Below are 20,896 nucleotides of genomic sequence, written 5' to 3'. Positions count from 1 at the left end.
CATTGGCTGGAACTCAAACTTTGGCTGTTTCTGACCACAAAGGACTTTGAAAAATGTAATTGAGCCATGTGCCCAAGAAGAGGAGGAAGCAGGTGAGCCACCAGTGGCTCTTTAACAGGGGAAGGCTTCTGATTGCTTTACCTCTTTTGCTGTTTGAAAGGGGGCCCTGTTAGGGAAAAGCTAAGGTCACAGTGGGAGGCTTGTGGTCTTAAATCTCACAATCTGAGAACTCTGATTTTGTTAGCACTCTCCAAAAAACCGGGCCATTTCTCAGAAACATACTCCCAAAACTGAGCTCAAAAGGCACTGTGTAGAGCCAATATGTCCCTTTTTCCATCTACAGTGATGGAGCATCTTTAAGACTGACATCCTCATGCCCCACGATGCCCCATTCACTTCCTGGTGGCAGACTTAGAGAGATGCCACGTCATTATCAGATCACTTACAGTGAGGGGAAAAAACAAGTTATTAAACCAAATATGACTGGCGCAGTGTAGACCTACATGGAAAATGCAGTTAGAATCACAGAGCTCCTTGGAGGGCCTGGTGTCAGATGGATGCAGATGGGAAGGCATATTTAGTGAAACCAGGCTATGAGAGCCTAGCATACCTACTCCACAGTAAGGGTAGTCTTCCTGTGGTCCTAGAAAGCACATGGCCCATTAACCACTAACTCAGGCACTCTCCCCCACTGACTCTGCCCATATGTGCCTCTTTGACTACTTTTCTCTGCTTCCTTGGCAAGCCCTTTTTGACTGACATCTTTTTGCTTTTGATATATATTAAACATGTAAGGGATATAGTCAGACCTTGTTAACCTGCAAACCACTTGGTCTTTTGAGGAAGGCTTTGCATACCTCTGCTTAGAGGTACTTTGTCTTAATTTTACCATTTGACCTTCCCATAGTTGTTGGGTGCACCTCGGAATTATTCCTAATCATTAATAAACTTGATTTCTGAAAAGGAAAATTGGAAATACTTGTCTCCTCACCCACCATTTCAGGGATACTGGCACTAACATGCTTTTACTGCATGGTTGCTACAATAAATCAAGAGTTAGGCTCCAGGTTTTTCTCTACACACTGTCATTCTGAGCTTTCTGACAGCCCCTTCAAGTTTATCCTCTGTAGTGTTTGCAGAAAATGTTTCGAAGAGATATGAATTGATGCAGTTGAGAGCTATAAGATGTTTCACAAAATTGTCATCCATAGGTCTGACCATCATCACGTTTTAAGTTGGGGTTGTTAGTGATTTGATTCTTTCTGGCCTTTTCTTAAAGTTCCTATTGTAGTACAAGGGCCTTTTTCATCACTTTCCTCTTTCTTTCTGTAACAACAGCAATAAAAATAGAGAGTATTTCAAATTATTTCACTTAAAGTAAATGTATGGTGCTTACCTGGCTTGAGCTATCATTGGGGAATAGCTCCAAATAGGAAAATGTGAGGAAGACAGAAAAATGACAGGAATGGTTAGAGTTGTTTTCATAAACCCAGGAAAGAGATAAACCTTTTAGCCTCATCTTTCCAGCTAGTATCTGAAGAAGTCCCACCAGATTTTCTCATAAAGGTTGTAATTGAATGTATCTATTTTATATTCCACTTATGAGAGGACCCGCTGACGAGAATGTCAGCTATTAATTTGAGATCAACTACTTAATTTACTTAATTGATAACATCTTATTTAAGCTCTCTTATTTGAACTTTCTTTCATTTGAGTTCTAGAGACTAACCAACTACCTAGAAACAGCGCTGAGCAAAAACTAAATTTCAGAATATATTTAGGACTTACTCAGAAGAAACTGACCTCTGATTAAACAAGGGGGAAGAGATTTCATTATCACAGAGGTAATACAGTTCAGTGTCCTAGAGGATTTCATTGGAGGATTTAATATGTGTGTATGAATATTTTTATTAAAATCATTGTCATTTTCTACCAACCATTCCTTCTGGTGTAAGAAAGCAAACAGTACAATATAAATAGGAGCATCCTTTGTCCTGTTTTCTCTCGTTCCTTTCTTCCTTCCTTTAAAAAAAAAAAGAAAAAGAAAAAGATTTAATTATGACCTTCTTGAAAACAGAAAATGTAGAGGATAATTTGAAGGAACATTTAAGAGAGTATCGGCAAGGCTTAGCGAATAATTGGCTGTGGATGGTGACCAATACACTGTATTTCCCAGGTATCCAGCTGTTGATTGAGTTGGTGGGAAAAGGTATGGATGAGCAAGAGTAGTCAAGTATAAGGAGGTTGGGTATGGGTTGATTTTGAGTAGGTTATGGGATATCCAGGGAGAAGTGCCCAGAACGCAACTGGGAATGTATCTAGTATTCAAAGGACAGCTTTGAACCAGAGATAGAGATTTAGAAATCATGGACTATGGACATTAATTGTAGTTGAGGTATTATAGGTAGTCTCAAGGAATGATATGTTGAGGAGATGAGAAGAGAGCCAGGAAGGGAATCATAGGACATAACAATAGGGGCAAAAGTAAGGAGATGTGGAGAAGACTTAGAATGTGGGAAAACCATGAGAAGACAGAATTACAATGGCTTAAGAAAAGATAATCCCAAGAACATAGAAATGTTCTTGGCTTAAGAAAAGATAATCCCAAGAACATAGAAATGTTCTTTACAACAAATGTTGTGAAGAGATCAACTAAAATTAAAAACAAATAATGCTGTTGAAAATTGCTGATGTATTTTAGGATGTACATTGAAGGGGAAATAAAAGTATCCTTTCATTCCAAAACAATGCCATGAAAAATATAAAAGAGAAGCAAAAAGACTGTAGATGATTGAGAAATGAAGAGGGAGAAGTAGAGAGAATGTAGAACCCAGTGTTAAAAATAAATAAATAACATAATGCTGTCATAACCAAGGAATAACTATTATCAAATGCATAGACAGTATGGCGTTTGCCAACCAGAATCTTACTAAAGTTGTAAATCCAGTTTTTCATTCTTAATTTTGAGATGTGAAACATTGTAAAATACTTTTTGAAAATATATAAACTGATTATTTAGAAGAAACACAGATAAAGCCGAGAAAAAATTATCAAGAGTATATACTTGGATCTGAGATTATTTAGCCCAAAAAGAAAACTGAGAATTAATTAACAGTGTTCTTCAGACTTTCATGAACCCTTACATAAATGAGAGCAGCCACTGGTATTTGTAGCCAGGAGAAGTTTGAAGATAGAAAGGGATTCTGTTCCTCGGTTACTATCTTCAGGACTTTGGTGACACTACTTAGTACCATTCTGAACCTATTTTTTTACCTGAGAAATGGTGATGCATTTGTTACAAAAATCCAGTGACTATGAAATAGTATTTGTAAAGGACCCAGTATGATCTGGCACCCAGTAGAGGATTCCTGATGCTATGTGTACTTTCTCCAAGAAAAAGAAGCAAAACTAAATGGCCTTGAGTTTATTTATGGCATATTTAAGCTGTGGGTTTTTTCTTTAAATTTCGTGTTTAATTGGTGCCTCACAAATGAGTAAAGTTATTTTTAAACCTCATAATTTTCAAAGTTTTCATTTACATAGAAAACTTCTCAAATAATTTAATAGTATAGCATATTATTACTAGTTGATTTTTTTAAAATTGTCTATTGCTTTCTATGTAATTTATATACAGATAAAGTGGAATGGTTATAGAAATCATTAGCCATTAAACAGTACAGTCTAGAAAAAGAAGTTAACATTTTAATAGCTGATGAGAGCTCCAAGAATTACAAAATCAGTAGGTGCATTCCTTCCTCACCTTGCTGTACTGCTTCTCACCCTAATCCTCCGCTCACAACACATAGTTTAATTACGCTTTCTTCAGATTGCCCTTCTATTGTCACTTCCTCTGGGAAGTCCTCCCTGATTTCCCTGATGAAATATGATTCCCATTGTGCACTTTCATAGCACTCTATGCCTCCTTTTCAAAGTATTCAGCATGCAGTCCTACATTGATATATGTACTAATTGGATTGTCTCATCCTCTAATATAAGTTCCTTCGGGGCAGAGTCATGACTGAGGTATCACCACTGTACACCCAATTACCTAACAGGTGCCTAACACATAGGATATATTCAGATGGAAGGATACATGGGTGAGTGGATGGATGAATGAAGACAGAAGGATGTTTCTTCCCATATTATCTTTATGCCAGTTCTGTGTTCTCTTTCCTCCGCTTAGATTGCTCTCTCTGCCTCTCTCCTATTGGCAACTTCACAACCTTCCTTTCTATCCAGCTTTAATGGCACTTGTTGGTTTTAAGATGACTTCCAGCTTCTCACTATTTCCTACCAAAACTCATAGGAAGACCCAGACATATGAAGACCCCCGCCGCAAAAACAAAACAAAAGTCAAACAACCTACTCCCCACAAAAAGCTCAACTCAATTAAGAAAAGTGAATGAAATTGCTGGTCTACTCTATAAAGCAGAGTGCCATCCATATCCACTCCACCAGCTGCTCCTCTGTGAGATAACCCGTCAAAAGGGTGGTCAGATAGTTATGGCCAACCCCTGTGTGCTCCTGCTTCCTGATTTTTTTCTGTTAGAACAGGCTGCTTCCATGACTATTCACTGGACTGCTCTTTTTGTTATCTGAATTGTGAACATGGTAGTAGTGCATAATTGGATACGGTGAGTTAGGATTCTGTTCATTTGGATAAACTCTGAGAGCAGTTATGAGGTAACACTCATTGCCAATTAGCCTTGTTGGAGTTTCTTTCCAAAATGGGCATAATGGTAGCGTCTTTGGCCTCAGCTCTCATACAAGGGAAGGACTTGTGTGGGCATTTAAGAAATGCCTTCTCCTTTGTCATTAATTCATGCATACCTGCAGGTCAGATCATTTTTCACGGTAATTCTCTGCAACTCTTTCTTTCTTTTTTTCCCTCTAATTTCAGTATAATTAACATACAGTGTTAGTGATTTGACAGTTCTGTGCATTACTCAGTGCTCATCAGGATTAAGAGTACTCTTTATCCCCTTCATCTGTTTCACCCATCCCCCCCACCTTCCCTCTAGCAACCTCCAGTTTGTTCTCTATAGTTAAGAGTCTTTTTGTCTCTTTTTTTTCTTTGTTTTGTTCTTAATTTCCACGTATGAGTGAAATCACATGGTATCTGTCTTCCTCTCTCTTATTTCATTTAGCATTCTATTCTGTGGATCAGTCCATGCTGTTATAAATGGCAAGATTTCATTCTTTTTTATGGCTGAGTAGTATTCCATTGTACATACACCACATGTTCTTTATCCACTCATCTATCAGTGGACACTAGAGCTGCTTCCGTAATTTGGCTATTTTAAGTAATGCTGCAGTAAACATAGGAGGGCATTTATCTTTTCGAATTATGGTTTTCTTATTCTTTGGGTGAATACCCATTAGTCGAATTACTGGATCACATGATAATTCTATTTTAATTTTTTGAGGAACCTCCATACTCTTTTCCACAGTAGCTACACCATTTTGCATTCCCACCAACAGTGCTTGAGGGTTTCCTTTACTCCATGTTCTCGCCAACTTGCTATTTCTTGTATTGTTGATTTTGGCCATTCTGACAGATGTGAGGTAATACCTCATTGTGGTTTTGATTTACATTTCCCTGATGGTGAGTGATATTGAGCATCATTTCATGTGTCTCTTGGCCATCTGGATGTCTTCATTGGAGAAATGTCAGTTCTTGTCGTCTTCTGCCCATTTTTTATTTGTGGGGTTTTTGGTATTGAGTTGTATAGGTTCTTGTGCATATTTTGAATACTAACCCCTTATCGGATATATCATTTGCAAGTATCTTCTCCCATCTAGTAAGTTATCTTTTCATTCTGTTGATTGTTTCCTTTGCTGTGCAGAAGTTGTTTTTTTGTTGTTGTTTTGTTTTGTTTTTTTTAGTCCCGATAGTTTTGCTTTTATTTCTCTTGCCTTACGAGATGTATCATGAAAAATGTTGCTGTGGTCAATGTCAGAGAAATTACTACCTGTGCTCTTTTCTAGGATATTTGTAGTTTCGGGTCTTATATTTAGGCCCTTAATCCATTTTGAATTTACTTTTGTGTATGCTGTAAGAAAGTGGTCCAGTTTCATTCTTCTGCATGTGGCTGTCCAGTTTTCCCGACACCATTTGTTGAAAAGACTGTCTTTTCCCCATTGGATATTCTTGATGCTTTGTTGTAGATTAATTGACCATGTGATTGTGGATTTATTTCTGGGCTCTCAATCCTGTTCTGTTGATCTATGTGTCTGTTTTTGTGCCAATACCATACTGTTTTGATTGTATAACTTTGTAGTAGATCTTGAAATCTAGCGTTGTGGTACCTCCTGTTTAGTTCTTTTTCAAGATTGCTTTGGCTATTCAGGGTCTTTTGTGGTTCCATGAGAATTTTAGGATTATTTTTGTAGTTCTATGAAAAATGCTGTTGGTGTTTTGATAGAGATTGCATTAAATCTGTAGATTGCTTTGGGCAGTATCTGTTCTCCCAAGTCATGAGCATGGAATATCTTTCCATTTGTATCATCTTTAATTTCTTTCATCAGTGTTAGAGTTTTCATCTCCTTGGCTATGTTTATTCCTAGTTTATTCTTTTTAGTACGCTTGTTAAGTGGGATTTTTTTTCTTTTTTTTTTTTTTAGTTTTTTTTCTTTTTTAGATTTTATTTATTTATTTGACAGAGACACAGCGAGAGGGGGAACACAAGCAGGGGGAGTGGGAGAGGGAGAAGCAGGCTCCCGCCAAACAAGGAGTCTGATGTGGGCCTTGATCCCAGGACCCTGGAATCATGATTGGAGCTGAAGGCAGATGCTTAATGACTGAACCACCCAAGCACCCCCATTTTTTCATTCTTATCCTCTCCCGCTTTCTCTGAAATGTACTTGTGATATGTCTAAGTGGGATTGTTTTCTTAATTTTTTTTCCTGCTGCTTCATTATTGGTGTATAGAAATGCAACAGATTTCTGTAGTTTTTGTATCCTGCGACCTTATTGAATTCATTTGTCAGTTCAGTAGCTTTTGATGGAGTTTTTAAGTTTTTCTGTATTAGTATCATATCATCTCTGCAACTGTTTCTTTAAAAGCCAGACTCTGGCAAACTCTTTGGTTTATCTAGTTCATAAACAATCACTGAGCACATACTATGTACTAGATACTTTGCTGGAGGCAGAGACTGATTCTGCAGTTGGTGATCTGGACATAGGCTCAGCCCTCAGTGAACTTATACTCTACATGGAAGGTAGACATGTATACAACTAACTACAATGTAAGACCAGATGAAATACATGCAGGGCGCCTGGGTGGCTCAGTGGGTTAAGCCTCTGCCTTCGGCCCAGGTCATGATCTCAGAGTCCTGGGGTCAAGCCCTACATTGGGCTCTCTGCTCAGCGGGGAGCCTGCTCACCGCCCCCTCTCTGCCTGCTGCTCTGCATACTTGTGATCTCTTTCCCTCTGTCAAACAGATAAATAAAATCTTTAAAAAAAAAAAACAGTATTACTATAAAAAAAAGAAGAAATACATGCAGAATTAACTTAAAATTAGCAAGCTATTGGAATGGTGTTATTGGAGTAAGGAAATTCATAAAAGGCTTCACGTAGGAGGTAGTATTTGAACTGAGAATAAGGATTTTAAAAAGAATAGTGAGTAGACAAGTCTCTCCTGAGGGAACAGCTTACCTAAAGTCTAGAGATATAGGGAATGTCCATAGTTAGTTGTGAGTGAAATGTAGGCAATATAGGGGGTAATATAAGAAGTATTTTAGGGCCCAGATCATGAAAGTCCTTGAATGTCATGCTAAGAAATTAGAACTTTATTCAGTTTGCATTCGAGACCTGATTCAGAATCCGAGAAAGGTAATTTAAAAAAAGAAAGAAAGGCAGGCCTAAATTTTTGAAAGGTGATTTTGGTGACATTATATGTATGGATCATTGAAGAATGAGATTAGAGACTTGGATTAGTCAAAGCAAAAATTAAGACATGTCTAAACTACAGGGAGGGTCATGGTCATACAGCAGTGTGGTCTTGTCACAGGAGTCATGGAGAAGACAGAATGATAGAACTTGCTCAGCCTAGATTTTTATGTCCTGGGTCTAAGTTTCTGTCTAAAAGGCTGTCTGAAATGTTGATACCAGAGGTGGAGGTTTAGGAGTTCTTATGCAGAGAGGTGATAGCGAAAAGATGAATATAAAAAGGATTGGATAGGAAGGATTGAAATTGAGGGTATGTTTACAAGGAGTTACTGCCAGATCTGTAAGATTACATGTGTGTATGTGTGTTAGTTTGTACTTAGATGCCATAGTTGGTGCCATTTAAGGCTTCTAGATGACCTTCGAGTGTCAGTCTCATCTGAATTCCCAGATCTTCAAAGGCTTGTATGGAAAGAACCAGTCCTACTAGAGGTCAAAATGATTCACTAAATAAATAAATAAAATCTTTAAAAAAAAAAAAAAGTAAGCATAACGCTGTATGATAGACTTTTGGGAAAAGACTGACAGCTTCAGCCAAAATTGTAAAGTGTTCTGCATACTTATTTAATCTATGATATGTGTGATATGAGTGCAAAAACTAAACTGAGAAAGATATAAAAGACTTTTTATCTTTTACTCTAAGTAGCATTAAAGAGATAAGTTTTATTTTTCATGTAGTGCAGAAAAGTATAAAGAAGAAATCAGAATGGTCCTGGTACATAAACTCATTGTAGAAATAACTTCCATCAATAGGCAGATGGGAGCGTAGTAATATGGCACATGTTAAGGAAATTACAAAAGTATGAAAAAACACAAAATGAAAAACAAATTCTCTATCTAGTCCTCCTCTGCCTGCATCAGTTCTTTTCTCCTTCTAGAAAAAAGAAAAGAAAAACGTATGTGTATGTGTATTCATTTACCAGCATATATCATATTTCATGATTTTAATGCTAGATTAAGATATAATTTACATACAGGGCGCCTGGGTGGCTCAGTGGGTTAAAGCCTCTGCTTTCGGCTCAGGTCATGATCTCAGGGTCCTGGGATCGAGCCCCACATCGGGCTCTCTGCTCAGCAGGGAGCCTGCTTCCTCCTCTCTCTCTGCCTGCCTCTCTGCCTGCTTGTGATCTCTGTCTGTCAAATAAATAAATAAAATATTTTAAAAAAAAAAAAGATATAATTTACATACAATAAAAAATCCACTCGTTAAAGCATATAACCAGCTGGTTTTTAATAACATTTACAGAGAGGTACAGCCATCATCATAATCTAATTTTAGAACATTTTCATCATACCCAAAAGAACCTTTGTACCCACTCATGGTCATTCTCTACTTTTCTTCCCCTCCCCCCATCCTACCATAGGCAACCACTGATCTAATTTCTGTTCCTGTGGCTTTGCCTATTCTGGATATTTTGTGTAAATGGAATCATACAGTAGGGTATCTCTTTGGTGACTGGCTTCTTTAATTTAGCATAGTGTTTTTGAGGTCTATCCATGCTGTAGCTTGTATCAATACTTTATTTTTATCACCAAATAATATTCTATTATGGATATACCACATTCTGTTTATCCATTCATCAGCTGGTAGACATTTGGGTTGTGTCCACTCTGTAGTTACATGAGTAGTGCTGCTGTGAACACTTCCTGTGCAGATTTTTTTGTGGACATATTCTTATTTCTCCTGGATATATACCTAGCAGTGGAATTGCTTGGTCATATCGTAACTCTACATTCAGCCTTTTAAGGAACTGCCAAACTGTTCTGCAAAGTGGTTACACCATTTTACATTCCCCCCAAAAATGTATTAGGACTCATATTCTCCACATCCTTGCCAACACTTGTTATTTCTGTCTTTTTTATTATATCCATTCTAATGGGTATCAAATGGTACCTCATTTTAGTTTTGATTTACATTACTCTTTGGACTAATTATGTTAAACATAGTTTCATGTGTTTATGGGCCATTTGTACGTATTCTTTAGAGAAATGTCTGCAATGTCTTTAAAAATGCCCATTTTTAATTGTGTTGTCATTTTATTATTGAGTTATAAGAGTTCTTTATATATTCTTGTTATAAGACTCTTACCTGATACCTGATTTGCAGGTATTTTATCTCATCTGTGTGTCTTTTCATGCTCTGAGTGGTATCCTTTAAAACACAAATGTTTTTAATGTTGGTGAAGTCCAACTTATCAATCTTCTCTTTTATCACTTAGAGCTTTGGTGTCATTGCTAAGAAATCATTGCCTAACCCAAGATCACAAAGAATTTTTACTCCAGTGTTTTCTTCTAAGAGTTTGATAGTTTTAGCTCTTACGTTTAGGTCTGTGATCTACTTTGAATCAATTCTGTGTGTGATGTGTGGTAAGGGCCCATATTTATTCTTTTGCACATGGATATCCAGTTGTGTTTTTGGAAAAGACTAATCTGTCACCTCTGGAATTGTCATATCCCTTTCCCAAAGTTAACTAGTCATAAATGTGAGGTTTTATTTCTGGAGTCTCACTTGTATTCCATTGATCTATATGTCTGTCCTTAGTGGTAGTACCACACTATCTTGATTACTATAGCTTTGTAATAAGTTTTGAAATCAGAAATTATGAGTCCATGTACTCTGTCTTTTTCAAGATAATTTTAGCTATTCTGAGTCACTTGCATTCCTGTATAAATTTTAAAATCATCTCATCAATTTCTGCAAACTATTTCTGTAAAAAAAATACATGGAAAGAATTATACTTTGCTTTTCTGTACTTTTTTCCCCCTTTCATCTAATAAGTAAGTCATCTCTCTTGAGGGTATTCTCAGTGCAGTCTCCCAGGAAATAAGAGCTCTGTACTTCCACAGAGAATAACTGCTGGAGAAGAAATGGCCTCCAAAGATTCCTTATAACCTAGATGGGGTGATTACTTAAGCCATTCTCATTCTACTTTCTGAATCACTACAAAGTATCCAGCTCTATTTCATCTCACTGATTCAAAGTTCCAACCAGGGGGATCTTGGACCCCAACTAACTGATTTGATTCTTTGGAAAGAATCACCTCTTAAAAGAGTTATTTTCTTAGAGCATTTGACTGACTATAGACTAAAAGAAAGATCAGCTACCTCCAAAAAAAAAAAAAAACAAAAACAAAAAAAAGTCGTGAATAGACAACCCCACTTATGAAGCATCCCTCTACAAATCTGGATGCCATCAGTTGTTCCACACCAGTAGGGAAATCAGAGAAGTTAGGCCAGAAAGAGTGTGCTCTCCAGAAGTAGACAGCTTGCTTCTTTGTCATGGAGCACTTCCCCATCATCCTCACCCTCACCCCCCATGCAACCTCATTTCTCATTCATGCAGATAAGGTACAGGATTCTACCCAGGGCAAACCTGTACTTCTAAACATCCCTACTCCTAAATGCTGTTTGTCTCCACGTCTGGCACTCCTTTGGTACTACAGGTATACCAGTTGTTAAGATACTGAAGTACTTTGATGTCAGTAGTTAAGGAAATGCAGGATCTGAAGGGTTAAAGCCTGGCACAGCAGGAGCTCTCTAGAGCTGCCTGTGCTATTGTGGCTGTTTTATATCTGACTATTACCTCTGCCCACATCTCTGCAGTAAAAAGGTTAATAAACTAATCCAGTGGTATCCGTGGTACTCTGCGTCCCTAGATGAAAGCTGTTATCCATAGCCACCTTTCAAGTTTCTGAGAAAAGCCCCCAAATGGTCTGTGGGTGGAATTGAGGGAGTTCTGAGAACTTGGATGGGAAAAATATACATCTTTATCTTCACTAAGCCCTTACTAAAATTTAGTATTTCCTTCAAGGAGAGATGAAGATAACAAACTGCAATAGTATTGACAGCACCTCAGACATTTTCACTAATAGCAATCACAGATATTTTATATCACATTACAGTTGATGAAGATATCTTGAAATACCATTTACATTCATCGCTACTTCTAAATTATAGTAATGATTAGACCAGCCACTATATCTTACTTAATACATTAATATAAAAGTACATTTCACTATGTTATAAATTTGTTCAATATTTTGATTACAGCATTTCAGCATAATTGGTTTGCTTTATAACCCTATTTATTTTATTTTATACATTTGAAAACATTATTCTGAAAAGGAGCCCAAAGTCATCACCAGAAAGCAGAGCAGTCCATAGCACAAAAGAGATCAGAACCCCAAGCATAGACTGTCCTGTGAGCGGTGTGCAGTTGACATGCCAGTTATTATCACTGGATATTTGAAGGGTCTGTGGTTTTAAGACTGACCTGTATCCAGAGTTACTGGTTAAAAAGAAAATGTTTTATGACACTATCTACTCTTAAGAGAAATTCGTACCTGCGTCTGGTTTTCTTTTTTTATGATACATGAAATCTTGAACAAAATAAGAAAGGCAAGAGTCCATCTATAGGGACTTTTTTAGTGGTCTAATTTGACACACTTTCTTAAGTAGAGATTGGTCTCATTCATGAACATGTAACTAAATCTGTTATTTATGGTTGTTTTCTGATTTCCTTCTTCATATAGACATTTTAAAGTTCATTACTGATACTTCATTGTTATGTTAAAAAGCATAAAAAAATATAGTGTAAGTGAATGACCTTTGTAAGAGTGGATTTATATAATAAATGAATTTAATTTCGAGAAATTTTATCACTGAAATTACTCCCCAAACTGCATGAGAATTGTGGCTGTGCGAGGCTTCCTTTTACCAGGCCTCAGTGTGCAGAATCTTAGCTTTTGTTCTCTTGGCAATTGCAAAGCAGGTAATGAAAGGGAAGAAGATAGAGAAAAGAAGAAGGGAGCAACATTTCTCAAACCAGGGTTCTCATTCCCACAGGGTCACCTAGGCTTGTTCTTTGGGATTCAAAAGCCCTAAAACCAGTTTTGAATGGCTTCTAGTTTGATGATACGTTGTTTAAACTTATTTTAACATTTTAAAGATAAAAATATACAATGATAATTTTCATATCAAAGATTTTAGCTTGAAGTCCCAAATTGAAATATTTAGGAATATTTTTTGAGAATGCCTCTTTCCTTTTTCCTTTGTATCATTGAAGATTGGGAACCACTCTTGGGCAAAGACAAACGGGTTTCCATATTTCTTTAAACCATTCAAGTAACATTTCTCCCCCATCCTGCTCACATTTAAGGAGGGGAAAAAGGTGAAGAGTTCAGTACTACTGAAAAGAGCTAACCAAAAGGAATGTTTTGAGGACCAGTATTAGTAACAAAGAAAACATGTAGACCTAAACTACTTTGCATATATGTGTGTGTGTGTGTGTGTGTGTGTATTGGGGGGCATGTTAATCTGGCATCTTTGTACATGCTAAATTCAAAAATGTAAATATATTTTAAAAAAGGAAAAAAATTTATTTCTCTTTTGGTGTCTATTTATTGTGTGAAGCTACAGTCGAGCATAACGCACAGGTGGTTTAAAATGCTTCTCTGCCATCTGAGATCTCGGCTTGCCAGGGTATAGATGGGGATGTCACTTTAGGGAATTGGGCTTATTCAGTATGTAAAATGAGGCTGGCATGGGTTCAGAGGTTTTGTCTGTGTCTTTACCCAATTAATGATTTTTTGCTTCCTTTTTTTTTTTTAACTTTTTTAAGGGCTTTAAAATTTTCTCTTTAAGTTTTAATCTATAGATGCATAGAGTATAATTACCTAAATATTTGTGTCAATTGCACTAAGATTCTTAATGCCTCATGTTCTATATACATATATATATGTCCCATCAAAATACATCAGAATTATTAGTATATAAACCAGAGGTCATTTTAATCCTGGTACTAGAATAGTACTCTAATTTGCAACCTTGTTACAAAGATTTATTTTTTTCTCTATCTTAACTTGATGAATGCATTGTATCTACATTTTGGATTTGTAATATTGCACAACAATCAAATTAGATTTTATTTTTCCAAATCTGTTGTTTTGTGAGTTTATTTTATACTAAGTATTTGACATTTAATTCATGGTATGGGTTGTTTTAAAGAATAAAGGAAAAATGGTTTAGATAAGGAAGGCATAGCTCAAAACACTATTTTAATAGTTATGTGTAGTAAAATGAGTATTGTCTCAACAAATAATATAAAAAGAAAATGAACTCTCGGATAAATGACGAGGAAGGAAATAAGATAACAAGTCTAGGTTTGACAGCAATATCCAACTAATACCATTTATTTTATTTTTATATATTTTTTTTCTTAAATGGGAATTTTGTGAGCATTTAGGATTATAATGTCTGCCTTTTTGATCCACTATGTTACTCTATCTAATTTTAATGAAGAGGGCAGTATGTGGCAATAAGAAACAGAAATAGTGAGACCTTTGTGGACCCTCTAGCAATCAGTGAATATCAGATCACAAATTTCCCCAGCTTTAATTACAGGCAAAAGAAAAGACAAAATTAGCATTTTAATATAGAAATATCTTAGGCTTTAGGAGAATTATGATAAATCTAATGTTGCCTAGTGAACCAAAGAGGGGATATTACAACAAACTGTCTCCTTAGGAATATTTGTTTAAATAAAGGCAACAATACTTCATCCTTATCTTTTTTTGGATAATTATCGCTATTTCAGGCTGTTCTTTGTTCCAGGTTTAAAATACCTTTAGTTTAAAAAAAAAAAAAGTAATTGGCAGTGTTTGTTTTCTATAAAACTACAAGAAGGAAAGAATTCTGTTTGCTTGGCACTAACAAGATAATTTTAGGGCGAGTTTTTGCTCTACAGCCCCAGCTCACTGGCATCATGGCACCCCCACACTTGGATGCATGTGGGTTCTCTCGTTTCACTTACAGCGTATTAAACTCACTCCTCTTCCATGGCGGAGGTTTGCCCACCTGTCTCCCCTAAAACACCTGCAACATATGTTTGCATAACCCCGTAATGCTTTGCCTTTGGGGTCCTAAGAAATTCCCCCAGAGCTTTTTGCTTATAAACAGCTGAGCAATTCGTTTTTCTAATGACGGTTGCTTTTCCCCCAGCATTGAGGCAATAACGTATTCACTAAAATAAGAGTCTCATTTTTCATCAAAGAGAAATGTTCGACATATTTTTACAGTTCTGCTTCTCCTTCTGAGCCTTATTTTTTCCCCTTTTCTAATCTGGCATGTGAAAAATTAAGAGTTGGTAGCAAGATAATAGGGAAATGAAAACTAAGCAATTCTTCGTTTGTCAAATATTTTCTTTTCTTCATGCCAAACATGCATTATATTGTAAACAATCTTTTCTGTTAAACAAGTGCTATAAGAACTTTATCAGTTTAAGGTAAAATTGTGATCAATAAACTATAAAAGTGATAATTGCACATATTGCAGAAATCGCTTTAATTATTATAACCTCCTAAGCTGGCAAGCAAATGTGCATTAATATGGTTTTACAGGTTTTTAAAATTTATAAAAATACATGGACTCTATTCCTAGGAGCAAAACAGTCTTTCTCCCCACAGAGGAGATCCAGTATACATGAAATATTTTCCTAAATATGTGTTTTTGCTTTTAAAAAAATGTAATGGTTGATAAATACTCTAAATTTATATATGATCTTCAAAAGCATCACTTTCTCTACGTATAGTTTATCATGGATTTTAAGCTGACAGACTATCAGCTTTGCTCACAAATGCCTGTTTGTCAGTGTTATCAAGAGATAATCTTAGCTTCCGTTTCGTTGAGTTTTTATCAAGTGCCCGGCACCATACTGCGCACCTCATGCTCTTTACCGCAAGTTTTCAATGAGGAAACTAGAGCTAGGGGTGTAACTGACATGGCGCAAGGGCTCGGCTAGTGGTGGGTGGAGCAGGGACCCTCACCAACTCTTGATCCCTTGCCTCGCCTGCCAGCAGCAGATGACTGATGTTTCCTTTAGTCCCTTTGTTTTTAACATATAATTTTAACTCCTCGTGGTACATTCATAAATTAGAGAAGGGGTCAGTGGAGTCACAGGGAATTGCTTTTCTTTTGCTCATGTGTTTGTAAATAGCCAGCCCTTTGAAACACATTGTGTTGTTCCAAGCAGGATGAATACTTTAGACTCTTTTCCTTCTGTGCTCTCTATATAACAGTTCAAAAGGAGATAGTCATCTTCAGGTGAGGGTAGGTTTAGTTAAGGGATCAATCTAGAAAGTACTGTTTGTAATGACCTTTGTTGGATGAGTTTGATATCCCCTGGCTCAGAACAAGGAAAACTGCCACGTACCATATTGTAGTGAATTATTCCTATAGTATCTTACATTTAGTTATGCTTAGTGTGTGTTAACATTTAAATTTTTGTATATTAGCACACAAAGTGAGCTTAAAATACTGAAATATTATGATGCAGATAAGGGGTGCAGGGGCGGGAGGTGATATGCTGATCTATGATCTCCATATAGAGGAGAGCAGAGGGGAGGTGGCCACCATCAGAAGTCATACTCCGTAAGGGAGAGGGTGTTTTTTTTTACCTGCAGTTACATTAAGGAGCGGCTTTCTAGCGTGTAACAGAGACCTTAGAAGTGTAGAACGTAAATTGCAGTGGAGAGGTTAAATAGGTTTCAGTCACTTTTATCCCTTACAGTGATCGCTGTCATTTAAGTACTGTTTAAAAATTGATTTGTCATCATGCCAAATTAACAAAAGCATTTTTGGAAATTCAGAAACACAGCATGGGTTAGGTTTGGTTTGGTTTGGTTTTCCCATATACTTCCTTCTTGGATGCTTGTTTCTGCTTCTGGAAGTCATTTTGTCCACAAGGCTTTCAGATCCTCCCAAAAACCCAGCCTGTCTATGCCATGGGTGGAATTTTCAACATTCTCTTTGTATTGAAATAAAATAAAATATTGAAGAGAAAGCTTTAAGAAAAGCTCTAAAGACTTGTTAACAGAGAAGAATTTGGTGACTGGTACTGGTATTTAGCTGCAAGCTTATAGAAGATGTATCTCGAGTCCATCTGGGTTGGTCTAGGAGAGGCATGGTAAACTCAGGGTCAACTGAATCTGTAATTTCTGCAACTTCATGTATAATTATATAGACTTCCCACATCATGGAACAAAATTGGTATTTCTCTGTACATAGACCAACGTCAGTTACGATCACCATTTTGTTGTCTTCCAAAGAAAAATTCTTGTTTTGGTTTTTGTTTTTAGTGCACATTGGTTTGGAAAAGCTTCTAATAGTCAAAATCCTATCTGTGTAAAAATGGATTTAAAATAATTAGTAATCGTTCCAGTCCGTGCAAAGACATACTATTAAAACTGTTGATATCCCTGTTCCTACATGATGAAAAATTACAGCTGTCATGGAGTCTGGTCTCTCTTACATTACAGTGTTTTATATATGTAGAATTCTACTGGCTCATATTTTAGAGGAAATTCCAGATCTTTCAAAATTAAAAATCAGAACTGTTACATTTCTATGAAAATTTTATTAGGATAAAAATCCCTTTAAATAAGAAAAGCAAGTATCTCTTTACTTTTAAAATATTTCAGTTGTGTTAAGTTAGAATTATACTCATTTAATCTCATGCCCCTAAGGAAACCATTGTTATCATTTTAGTACGTAGCTGTGTGAATGGACATTGTTCAAAAATTCTTGACTTCTTAAAACCCTATTCAGAAAACTAACTTAAGTAAAAGAGAAGATTTATAGGCAAATGAAGAGCTGTCAGGACTGAATCTTAACGTATCAAAGTATATCTGCCCTTTTATTGTTCATGTCTATACATGTTGGTTTTCACAGCCATGCATTGGTTTATGTACATGTCAGACATTTAGTTCTATGCTGTCTGTTACAGTAGCCACAAGCCACATGTGGCTGTGGAGCACTTGAAGTGTTGCTAATCCAAAGTGAAATGTGCTGTAGGTGTAATATATATACAGTGGATTTCAAAGACTATACAAAACGAAGAATGTAAAATATCTCAAGGAATTTTATATTGATTACATGTTACAGTGACAAATTTTAGATATACTGAATCAAAATGTTATATTTAATTACACTTGTTTCCTTTTTTTTTAATGTGCTTGCTAGAAAATTTTAAATCACATTTAAAGCTTGCATTTGTGACCCATGTCATATTTCTGTTGGACAGTGTTAGTCTAGATCACCTCTATGTGTACATAGTTATGTTTTAGTAATAGCATCATCTTCTCAGAAAATCCTATTGAATAACTTTCAACTTTAACCTCTGATTTTATTTTCTTATATTTCAAATGCTGTTTTTCCAACATCATCTTTTGATTGTTTTTTTTTTAATCCCAATACAGCGATACTTTAAACTGCCTCTCCCTTTGATACTAGTAAGTCTCCTAGGAATTTAAATCGGCCTCTGTGAAAGCAATACTTGAGCCTCATTCATATGTTCAAGTTAGATCATTATTCCTAATAATGGGTTTAAGTGCTTAGATAGATCAGCACTTCGTGTCTTGAATTGCTTGTCATTTCTTTATAAAGATGTTTCAAGAAATTGCTCCATGCAATCCCTTATTTCATTGTTTTCTAGCAAAAAGTAACATAATATTTTATTAGTTTGTTGGGAATCAGAAGAAAAGCCTTTTAAATATTAGCAAAAACAAAATGTATTTCCAGGTAGTGAGAATAAAGAGCAAAATTAGTCACGAATGATAGTCCTGCGGAAGTTAATTTTTTAAATAAATCATGAACGTGCTGGCAAGCTGCCAGTGGCTTTCACCTCTATTTTATTTTCCCATTCTACTCGGGTCCAGGTTGTCATCAGCTACCATGAGGAAACCCGTGTAATTCCTAGAGAGAGAAAAGTTGCACTGTTAGACTTAATAGTATGGTAGTCATGGAAGCATCGGTTATCTTCATCAAGGCCATTCAGATTTGATTATTGTAGAACTGTGTTGAATACCAAACCAGAGGAGTAGTAGCTGGAGCTAAATCAAGGGATTGTCATTTTTGTCAGATGATTAGGGCTGACTTGGAAGAGATGTGAAAGGGTTGAGCTGTGTAAATATTCTCTTTTCAGCAGAAAAAGAAAAGGTCCATCATGGCCATTAAGATGCAGCTTGTTAGCTTGATGAGTTTCAAACTATTTAACCTTAGCAATTATATACCCCCTGCATACATACAAGTATATCAGTGCTTTGGGATTATTATGGCTCCAAGGATTGATATCAAAGCATATTGGTAATTTTCTATTAAGATAAAATGCAGCTTTTCTGTCTAGATAGAGCTCTCAAAGAACAGGGCATGCTCTAATTCAAAGTCCTAATTATTAATTTGAATTATAAGTTCAGGGAAACACTGGAACACATTTATTTATAAGTTTCATAAAACTTTTTAATGAAAAATTTATGTAGTTTAACATTTTTAGAGATGGTATTCATTTAAGCTGTGATATTAACATACTTACTTTTATAAAGTAGAATTGGATTAATTTTTATTTGCTTATGAGGTACTTGACACATTTAAATAGTAGACACAGTAAGTGAAAATAACATATTAAGATAGAGACCCTGACCTCATGATCTCAGGACATTTCTACAATGTTTATGAATAAGTATCAAATGCAAGAAAGGCCAGCATATTGCTGCTTTTATGTGCATTGGTCAGTTTGCTTTTGCATTTGATGGCACCCTGCTAATATTTTCACTACCTGGGTACTGATTAAACTCATATATAAGAATAGATGACATAGAAATTTCTAACTTTAAAAGAACTGCTCAATTCTAAAATAACAGATTCATTTTTGGAGAAGGACTCGATGTGCCATCTAGTGGGCATATTTGGCATTCTGGTTATCCAAAACTAACGGATTTTTACTCTCCTTCCAAAATGCAGCTTTCTTAACACTTCGTATCTCTCAGGCCTTAAGGGTAGACTGTGCTTGTGTTACATCTCATGTAATTTTTCAGTTTTGTCAGAATTGGATTTTACTGTATTTTGGAAAGTCATATTAAAAGCAATCAAAATTATCAAATAAATCACTTATCTTGAGCACTTGGAAATGTGAATTTATATAGAATATAGAATTACATTCTATATTCTATATAAAATTATATAGAATATAGAATGTATATAGAATGTAATTCTATATTCTATATAGAATATAGAATTCTATATTCTGTATAGAATGTAATTCTATATTCTATATAAAATTATATAGAATATACACTTATCTTAAGCACTTGGAAATGTGAATTTATATAGAATATAGAATTGTTGAATCATTATATTGTACACCTGAAACTAATACAACGCTCTGTAGTATTAAGTGTGCTTGGGGGAAAAACCTAATGACAGGAATAAATCTATGTAAATTTTGAGACAGGTAAAAGTAAAAGATAAAAAATAATTTCATTGTTTAATCAGGACTAAGATCATTTAAGGTTAAACTTCAACTATGAAAGCAAAACCCAAGCACACTAATTATTGAACTTCATTATTGTATGAATTTTTTTCTGAAAGAATATAAAAACAATTGTTTTTGTCCTTGTATGTGTTAATGTATAATTTAAATAGCTTTTTACATTTAAATTTTTCTTTTCTATAGAGAAATCCAAGACCAGTGACTTACCAATTCCATCCAAATTTAGATTATTACAAAGCACGTGGAGCAGACCTCATGAATAAAAGCCGGTAAGTCCTCTTTCTTAAATGATGAAAGTTATGAGCCGCAAAGGTGTTCTCTGAGATGGTCAGGAATTTTTACACATTTGCTGACAATAAATTTATAGATTTTAGCGTATCAGTGGTTAATGCATGCAATGACATCTCTACTAAATAAAATATCTGAGTTTTTTTTAAGGCATGAGAAAATGTATATATTGCTGTCAGTGGTAAGAAGAAAAATAGTAGAGTATTTGTTATAATTTGAAGTTAGACAACTTCATTTTTCTAACACTAATAAACCTGAATAAATTGTGCCTACTTGTATAATGTCTTTCTAGATCCTTGCTGTTGATTGAAAAGAGGCAGTTCTATAATATATTTTT

The 20,896-nt window shown here is 35.6% G+C and overlaps 1 protein-coding gene across 4 annotated transcripts in view; it reads left to right on the top strand.

Moving 5' to 3' along the window:
• Positions 1–20,896, top strand: part of TBC1D5 (TBC1 domain family member 5) — a 543,265-nt gene that overhangs the window by 439,143 nt on the left and 83,226 nt on the right. For all 4 annotated transcript variants that reach the window (XM_080807878.1, XM_080807881.1, XM_080807879.1 and 1 more), the window contains one exon: positions 20,455–20,540. In XM_080807878.1, the coding sequence (XP_080664004.1) occupies positions 20,455–20,540 (86 nt within the window). The remainder of the gene's footprint in view (positions 1–20,454; positions 20,541–20,896) is intronic.

Source organism: Martes martes (genome assembly GCF_963455335.1).
Source record: "Martes martes genome assembly, chromosome: 1".
In the NCBI taxonomy this organism is placed as follows: domain Eukaryota; kingdom Metazoa; phylum Chordata; class Mammalia; order Carnivora; family Mustelidae; genus Martes; species Martes martes.
The sequence above is the reverse complement of the archived record's forward strand: the minus strand, read 5'-3'. Positions and strand labels throughout refer to the sequence as shown.